At 51.5% G+C, this 8785-nt stretch overlaps 3 protein-coding genes across 3 annotated transcripts; 2 read left to right on the forward strand and 1 right to left on the reverse strand.

The window, feature by feature from the left end:
• Positions 1–274: 274 nt before the first annotated feature.
• Positions 275–1989, forward strand: PFICI_03497 (uncharacterized protein; the record flags this gene model as incomplete). Its single annotated transcript, XM_007832078.1, has 3 exons — positions 275–317; positions 449–1399; positions 1511–1989. The coding sequence occupies 3 exons, from the start codon at positions 275–277 to the stop codon at positions 1987–1989; spliced, it is 1473 nt and encodes a 490-aa protein (XP_007830269.1).
• A 353-nt stretch (positions 1990–2342) lies between these two features.
• PFICI_03498 (Cystathionine gamma-synthase) lies at positions 2343–4319 on the reverse strand (the record flags this gene model as incomplete). The annotated part of the gene is made up of 3 exons (XM_007832079.1): positions 2343–4017; positions 4103–4197; positions 4272–4319. 3 exons carry the CDS (start codon positions 4317–4319, stop codon positions 2343–2345), a joined length of 1818 nt encoding a protein of 605 aa, XP_007830270.1.
• Positions 4320–5318: 999 nt separating this feature from the next.
• Positions 5319–6752, forward strand: PFICI_03499 (uncharacterized protein; the record flags this gene model as incomplete). Its single annotated transcript, XM_007832080.1, has 1 exon — positions 5319–6752. One exon carries the CDS (start codon positions 5319–5321, stop codon positions 6750–6752), a length of 1434 nt encoding a protein of 477 aa, XP_007830271.1.
• Positions 6753–8785: the final 2033 nt, after the last annotated feature.

Below are 8785 nucleotides of genomic sequence, written 5' to 3' on the forward strand. Positions count from 1 at the left end.
CCCCCACCCCCCCCCCCCCCCCCCCTCCCCCCAATAATACACCCAAACTATGTTGGCCTCGCCAGCGGACCCGTGAGGTGACGGTTACCCTTTTTGAGTCACCGAGGAAGAGACCAGAGACAGGCAACGGGAGATCAAATACAGAAGACATAGGTTGCCCAACAGCACCCAGCATCGCGCCCGTGGCAGCAGCAAGAAAAAGGGCGCTTGTGCCTGCTGGGACTTCGATTATCAGGAGAGAGCGACGTACCAAGGAATTACTCCGCTACACAACATGAAGTTCGCTCAGGAATTCAAGAAATCACTTCAGCAGGAAGGTGAGTCAGATTTGTCTCCTCGTGTGTTGTCTGTTCACCGGCAGCCGAATGATGAAGACTCCTTCCCCTCCCCCCTCCATTTGCGCTCGCCGTTGCTGACCGCTCCACCATTTGGGAGGGGGTGAAAACAGGCTTTCCTCAGAAATGGGTAGAATCAGCTATCCCCTATGGCCAGTTGAAGAAATGTCTCAAGAAGGTCACTAGAGAGCTGGACGAGCTTGGCCTGGATAAAGATACCCTGGCCCAGCTGGCTGCCGACCAATCTGCCGCGACAGGTCCATTCAGTGGCCACCATCACGGTTGGAAATACGACCTCAACGGGGAACCAAGCAAGTCCAACCACCTGCGCCCCAAGCTGACTGTCTTTGTTCATCTGCGCAATGGCGTCGCTGTTGATGCCACCCTTTCGCCCTCAACCAGGCAGTTCCTCAGCAGAATCGCCTCCGACAGGAGGTCCAGCATAGCATCCGCGGCTGGTATCCCCGACGGCCAGGAGGCCACAAGCACCGCCACAGCGCCAGCATCGATCCCAGATGCTTCTAGCGCCGACGAGGGTTCCGAGCCCGAGGACGCCGCCCAGTCCCTGCTGGACTTGCAACCTGCCACCAAGGCGCCCCTGATGCTGCGCAAGGTCGAGGTGCCGCTGGTGTTTGATACCGAGTTCTTTGATATCTTACAAACGGATGTCTCCAACCTGGACATTCTACAGGGACAAGAGCAGGAGAAGCTCAAGGGTGAGATCGTGGCGCTCGGACAAGAGATTACAAAAGTCTCGAAGCCTTCGAACGGAAAACGAGCAAAGGATGACTTGGCGAAATGGCGCGACATTTTTGAGCTGTACCTTGATGCGCGCATCTTCTTTTCGAATCGCGAGACCGACCATGGTGCGAGAAGCAGCGCCCAGGCGACCAAGCAGCTGCAGTGGTTTCAGGAGCAGGTCTTGCAACGCAAACTTGTTCAAGGGCTCAAGTTGCAGCCCAGTCGCGAGGCGTTTAACAAGTTTCTAAACGTCAATGCCATGCTGCTGCAAAACCTCAAATTCCAAGAGATCAACCAGCTTGCCATCACAAAGATCCTCAAGAGTAAGTGCTTCCTCGCTCTTCTTCATGGCTGATTGCTGCTGCTGCCGCCACCACCTGCCTTTCGGTAGACCCTTGGGACAATCTATACGTTTTCGATTATACTCCTTGTAGGCATGGCTGCTGACTGTTCTATTTCTCTACTCAAAGAATTTGATAAGAGAACGTCCTTGGGTGTCGCCAAGACCTTTCCCGTGGCCGTCCACTCTGAGAAGCTGCTTGCCGGCAGTGTGGCCAAGGACTTGTGCGCACAGGTTTCCAGCGAAATCATTTCCATGGTACCGCAACTTGACGACTACCTGTGTCCCATTTGCTTCGCCATTGCATATTGGCCCATTCGACTAAAGTGCGACCACATCTTTTGCAGTCGGTGTCTGGTCAAGATGCAGCGAAAAGGGGAGAGATTCTGTCCGCTCTGCAGGGGCGATGTCATCATGGCGGCCGGTATGGAGAATTTTGACGCCGCCCACGCCGCTTTCCTCAAGGAGTACTTTCCACGCGAGGTCAAGGAGAAAATCAAAGCAAACGAACTTGAGCGCGGCAAGGAGATATTCGGGCCCGACTATACCGACCGGCCATGCTCGGTCATGTAGCTGCCACGAGCAACTTCAACTGGACTTGACGACGGGATTCGTGATGGATGGGGGAGGAGGAACGGGCCAGCAATGGCGGATCACGCAATGGCTGGGCCCTTTGCCCATCGCAGGCGCAAAGCAGGCCGATAATCTGTGTAATGATACCCCTTTCCATACTCAAGATATAGATGAGAATAATATGTGCCTTGTTTTATTTATTCACATGCGCCACAATAGTTTCGCTTCACAACGCTGACATGTTTATCTGAAAAAACAGTTTTCCCCTCTTCTTCTCCTCCTCCTCCTCCTCCTCCCTTCTCTAGACTGCACACTTTTATCCCACACTACCACGAGCACGGGACACTTTAGTTTCATTCACTCGGTACGCTTTCAGATGCTTCCAGGGCCTTGGAGAAAACAGCCATGAGTTCTTCTGTCTGTTCCAAGCCAAAGCTAAACCGTAGCAGATATGGATCAACGCCAAACCCTCTGGCCCAATCGAGTTCCTGGTAGTGCGCCAGAATCACATAGGGCGAGGACAGTGTGAAATTTGTACCCAAGCTCGGTCCCTTGGCGGTCTCGAGGGCATCAAAAACCACTTCGGCATGAGCCTTGCTCTTGAAGGAGCAAGAGACCAGACCACCATAGCCTCCATTCGAGGTCTTGACTGCCTCAAAGTTGGGACGACTATCGTTGTACTTGGGGTAGTACACCTGAGTGACACTGGGGTGTGCTAGGAGAATCTCGCAAACGGCCTCGGCATTGGCATTCACCCGGTCAATTCTCGATATGAAGTCGCGACTGTTTCTCTCGAGAAAGATGACATCCTCGGCCCAGTAGGTGTCCTCAAACTCACGAGTCAAGGTCTCTTTCAGTGGAGTGTAGTACCGGCTGTTGGGGTTGAGAACCAAGCTGCCGCCCATGACATTGCTGTCTCCCGAGAAGATCTTGGTTAGACTGCTGACGACCATGTCGGCAAACGGGAGCACATTCACATTGTGAAATGTGCCAATGGTATCATCAACCACGACAGCAAAGTCATAGGTATCTGCCAGCTGATGGATTCGCGCCAAATCAGGGCAAGTCAGCAGTGGGTTACCAGGGAATTCGCAGAAGAGGGCTAGGAATCTCTCGCCACTCTTGAGGCGTTGTTCAAGATCATCCAGATCAACGGACGAGGACCGTCCGTAAAAGACACATCCGGGGCCGAATTTCTCAAGAATTTTGAGCGTATCAACGTACGGGAAACCAAAGTTGACACTCTTGCGCGGTTCGCGTGCCCTGAGCAACATCTGATGCGCCGTGAAGATGGCATTCATGCCGCACGGGAACAGGTACACGTCGTCCTCTCTGAAATTGGTCACACCTCGGGCATCGCTTTGCATCGAGGGAAGTGCGGCCGTCAGGTCTATTGTCTCCGTCAGAGTGCCGGCAATGCGGCGCCGGATCGCCGACTTTGCATTAGCCACAAGAGAGACGGACAGGTTCCGGCCAAAGCGCTCTTCGAGGAATCGGGAGCTCTCCAGTGCCTCGGTAGTATCTTCGGCCGCGCCGTTTACGCCATTCTTGGCCTGTCCCTTTAGGCTGGCGTGGCCGTTGGTAGCATCAATGGATGAGGGGCGCTGCTGATAACGGCGAGGGCCACGGCACTTTTGGTACGAGTCACGGGGAGACTTGGCCGTCTCCAAGACGAGCAGACCGTCATTCAGCAAGCCGTGGCAGAACTCGGCCCGGCGGCTCGAGACACCGTCGCCGGAATGCTGCCAATACTGCTTGGCAACTGAGAAGGCCTCTTGCTTATAGAGGACGGCCGAGACAGCTGGCCGGACGGTCTGGAGCGCCTCGGAATTCTCCTTGGAGGTGTCGAGGACCAAGTGCAAGACTTCAAGGTCGCCTGTGAGCTCTGCCGGAGCCTTGTCCCGGATGAACTGAAGACACCTCTGCGCCGTCTTCTTGGTGGGAAAGAGCATGGCAAGCTGTCCCGATTTGCCGAATTTGGAGACAATGTCCTCGGCAAACGCCTGGATACTCTTGTGTATGAAGAATCTGGATAGGTGGGGGTCAGAATGTCTTCTCCCTGCCCCCCTCTCACTTTCTTTGGGACCTGGCGAAATGAATGATCTCTCCTCACCTGGGATATCCCGTGACCATCTTGTCAACGACCCACGATTCGCCCTCCTCATATCCTACGTTTGCCTTCCATGTTGGCAGTGAGACACTAACAGCCTGGCATTGGTCAGTTGGTTCATGTTTCTGGTTTGCCAAAGATACTAAAGGGTTATTGAGGGTTTGCTGCTCACGTGTGCCGTGTCGGGGGGGATGGACTCTCCAAGATCAAAGTTTGGCATCTTGGCTGGATATTTTTGCCGCTGACTATGTGTGATCTTGTAGTCTAGGCAGAGATGAGGTAGCCGCCAGTATATGTCTCTATATGCTTGCAGTAGTAATGATGATAGTAGTAGGTTTCACTCTGCAGTTGGCCACTCCCAGGACAGGTACCCGTACGTTACAGCAACCAACAACGTATGTAGTACTCTCGTCTCTCTCTTGGGTGGGTGAACAGTCACGAATGAATGCACAGATGTTTAACGAGCGACCGGAGCTAAGAGATTCTGTTTTCTCTTGATTGGTCTGATTAGCAATTGGAATAAAATGGGCAGAGGTGCGTTTGGTCGGGGAAAAGGGTCCAATGACTCCAGTCCCGCCAGCAAATTCGTTGAAGGAGCTAATGTGACTGAGGTGCTATCGAGTCGCCGGGATCGGACCTGGGGAAAATTTTTTTTTTTTTCCTAAAAAAAAATCATCCGTCCTTCTCCAAGTTTAGCGGCGTCCGTCTGAAAACCCCGCCGCCCATGATGTCAACGGCCGCTGCAGGTGTCAAAACAGACTGCAAGTCTCATCATCAACTGGCATAACTACATGATAGCATCTGGAAATTAAACAACATTTAGGCCGTGAGCATTCCTGTTAAGTTAGGTAATACGCCAGTTATGAATAGCTCGTTGTCTTGTCATTGTTGTTGGAGCATAATGCCTTCATTGGAGTGATGAATGGGCACGTTGCATAGGTATCAAGGAAAGCTTGCCAAAACACCTTGGAGGACCCGCATACTACATACTATAGACGCCATATCGACTGCAATATGCAACTGTGCGGTACACTAATCCCGTGTTGTAGATATACACATACTCCATATCTACGCAGTGCCAGGTACATATCTTGCTTGCGATAGCGTAACATGGAATTTGATCTGTTCCTCTGGCTCCGCACTACCTTCTCGCCAATATATATCAGACATCAAGACAGCACTTGAAGTCCACCTCTGGATTGAATCCTGCGAGTGAACCATGAAGGACTTTAAGATTGACAGCGTCATTCTCCCAGCACGTGGCAGCAACGTCCGTTGGGATATTGTGGTCAAGAATGACGTGGTCCAAAGGATAGATGCATCATCGACTCGACAGGAGAAGGGCAGCCCAGAAGACCCTATCACGATGCTACTCCCAGCGCTGTGCCACCCGCATGTACACCTCGACAAGCCTTATATACTGACCTGCAACCATGGCCCAAAGGATCAACACCCAGACTACTCCGACCTTGCGCCAGCCTCTGGTGCGTTTACAGAGGCCCTTGCAAATACGGCCGAGGCCAAGAAACGATACACGGAAGAGGACCTCTACTTGCGCGGCGCTCAATTGCTGGCGACTAGTTATAGGCAGGGTGTCACGGCCCTGCGAGCCTTTGTAGAGATCGACCATGTCACGGGCAACAAGGCGTTGAAGTCGGCCGTCAAGCTCAAGAAGGACTTTTCTCACCTGATGGAGATGCAAATTTGTGCCTTTGCGCAAGATCCAATCTTCTCGACTGAATTTGGACAAGAAAACCGAGTGTACATGGAATCTGCCCTGACAGAGTATGCTGATGCCATTGATGCCCTGGGAACGACACCATATGTTGAAAAGTCTCGGGAGGCTGCCGTGCGCAACATTGAATGGGCCATACATATGACACTGGCAAACAATCTACATCTTGACTTTCATCTCGACTACAACCTCGACGCCACTTCTAGCTCGTCTCCGCTAACTTACACGGTGGTTGACATGCTGCAGCAGAATCAATGGGTTGACCGGGCAGATGCGTCAAAGACGATTGTCCTCGGTCACTGTACACAGCTGAGTAGTCTAGCGGCCTCGGAGCTCCATGACATGGCAAGAAGGATCAGTGAGAGCATGCTGCCGATTTATTTTGTTGGTCTCCCGACCAGTGATCTATTCATGATGGGCAGACCAGGACAGTCTGCCGAGGGCTCAAGCAGGCCGCACACAAGGCCCCGGGGAACGCTGCAGGTGCCCTCGCTGATTCGTGATTATGGGTTGTCGGCCTGTCTGAGCGTTAACAATGTCGGCAATGCATTTACGCCATATGGCACCGGAGATCCGCTGCAGCTGGCGTCGCTCGGTGTTGGCATATATCAGTCGGGCACGCCAGAGGATGCGAAGATACTCTATTCATGCGTGAGCTGGGGGGCTCGGAGGGCCATCGGGCTCGAGATTGGGGCTGCCGTGGAGGCCGGAGATATGGCGGAAGGCGATCACTGGCGGCCAATGCTGTTGGTCAAGAGTGAGGGAGAAATGAGACTGCCAGACCAGGCCGGTGGCTGCAGTCTGGTAGTAAAGGCACGACCCAGGCTGGACTTCAAGGACGTCGTCTGGGACCCGCCCGACATGCAGCTCCGTTCGATCGTTGGGGTGACTGACCGAGATGGTGAACGTAGTGGGTAGTACACAGCAGTAGCATTCAGTTACTTTGTAGAGTCTTTGGTTGATTCTTTTTTTTTTTGGGGGGGGGGGGGGGGTACCAGACTAGTAGTACACTATAGATGCCACGACAGACATGTGCAGCGTGCAGATCGAGGCATAATACATGGGCAGATGATTGGATGACAAGCAATCTGAGCATAGTGACTGGGTGGAGCAGAGGGGTGATTTTTCTTCTTTCTTTCTTAAATGCTTTCCCTTCCCTTCCACTTTCCACTCAATGACTGGCTGGTACAAACTGATGATTGCCTGGGCTGTAGAAAGTAGACAAGGCCGTTGCAACAGTATTCATGTGTAAAGTGTGTCGCTGAAAACTTGTGCGAAGGGGAGGAGGTAAAATCAAACCGGCGGAATCCTGGAATGTGTAGAATTGGGAAAGCTTCCATGTTCTTTCAAGGAAAGGCCTCGCGGCGTTATCGGCTTATTCATGAATCGGCCGCGAAGGATGTGCATACACGTCCGAGCCGCTGTCCGGTGCCGAGACTGAGAGATCTGGTCAGACCGATCCTACCATCAGAAAACTCCGTCCGTGAAACCGAGCGCCGAGTATCAAGGGCAAAGTACAACAAGAGACTCTGCCATTCCAAGGTTGGCTTATTATATTTCCTCAAGTTGGGAACTCGGCATCCAACCAAGGAACCAACCAACCGATAGATTGATCCGAGGGTGTGTGGACATGCATATTACACAAGCATATCTGATGCGTGTACAATAAGAGAAGGGTTGATTGCCAACAGTCGCGAGTCGTGATGGATAACAACCCGAGTGATTGAAGAGGTCTAAAGATTGGAACTTAAACCCGTTTTACCAGCACTGACTGAGGTGTGTTACGAGGTACATTGACCGTGTGTGACTCGTTGGACTGCCGCTTGCATAGGTGGACTTCGAGTTTGTGCATTAGACACAAATCTGAGTGCCTCTAACATGGTCTAACCAACGGTAGTTGACCAGCTCACCATCGGTACTTGTCTGTGCGACCCTGGTCGTGTACCTGGGCATGATGAGGAATCTGAGCAGAAAGAAAAAGAAAAAAGAGCGGATCTGGGTGCGGATCAGATTATGGGCGGTTTCGCTTAGTACCTCGGGAACCGGGGTTACAGAGGGGACCGAGGATCTGATAAAACATTTCGAGTGGAGATTTCCCTTTACGCGTAGTTTACAATACGTACAGAGTTGTACACAGTAGTGTAGGTGCACGAGACGAGCATCCGGGACGGAGAGAGGCATAAAAGAGATCAGAATATTCGTAAGGGAAAAAAAAAAAAAAAAAAAAAAAGAAACTCCCCAAGAGACTCGGTATATGTGATTGTTTGGAGAGCAATGCTACTCGGAGGAATGCCATTCAGAGTTCATATAGTTGCTGCAGGCAGACAAATATTCAGTCAGGCATGTGGAATAAAGTAACAAGCCGGCTCAGCGGGATATATGGTGTTGTTGGTCGATTTGTATGGCTCTGCCAGGTGTTGGGATGGCAGCAAAAACTAACCTAGAGGCTGACTACATTATGTAGGTAGGTAGGTAAGTACATATTAGTAGGGAGGACAAGGTCTCGTCTCCGATCTCTATCCGGTTGCTGACGAGCGTCACGGCGTTGCAAAGGAAAAAAAAAAAAGGGCATTAAGGTAACGAATGTGATAATTAAAGCAGTAATACACAGACATCAACAGAAAACAGAGCAGTCTGTGTGCTTTCGTTTGTGTCTTTAGTACCCCCCCAATTATATCGAAGGCCGTTAAAGACCGGTCAAATTCACTGCTACTATTACACTACTCCTACATACCTACCTCAAGAAAATACATGCATGCAATATAATTAATTGGAAGATTATAAAACATAGCTCATCCAGGAGGGGGAAAAAAAAAGGCGTTTGTTCTTTTTCCAATATAAGTACATAAGACTGATTGTACCTATGCAACACCAACTTTGGGGTTGTTGGCTGATGGATCAAAAGAGAGGGCGAGAAAAGAGAGAGGAGAGAGAGAGAGAGAGAGGAAAGG

The sequence above is a fragment of the Pestalotiopsis fici genome, assembly GCF_000516985.1.
Source record: "Pestalotiopsis fici W106-1 unplaced genomic scaffold PFICI_Scf_2, whole genome shotgun sequence".
Taxonomy (NCBI): domain Eukaryota; kingdom Fungi; phylum Ascomycota; class Sordariomycetes; order Amphisphaeriales; family Sporocadaceae; genus Pestalotiopsis; species Pestalotiopsis fici.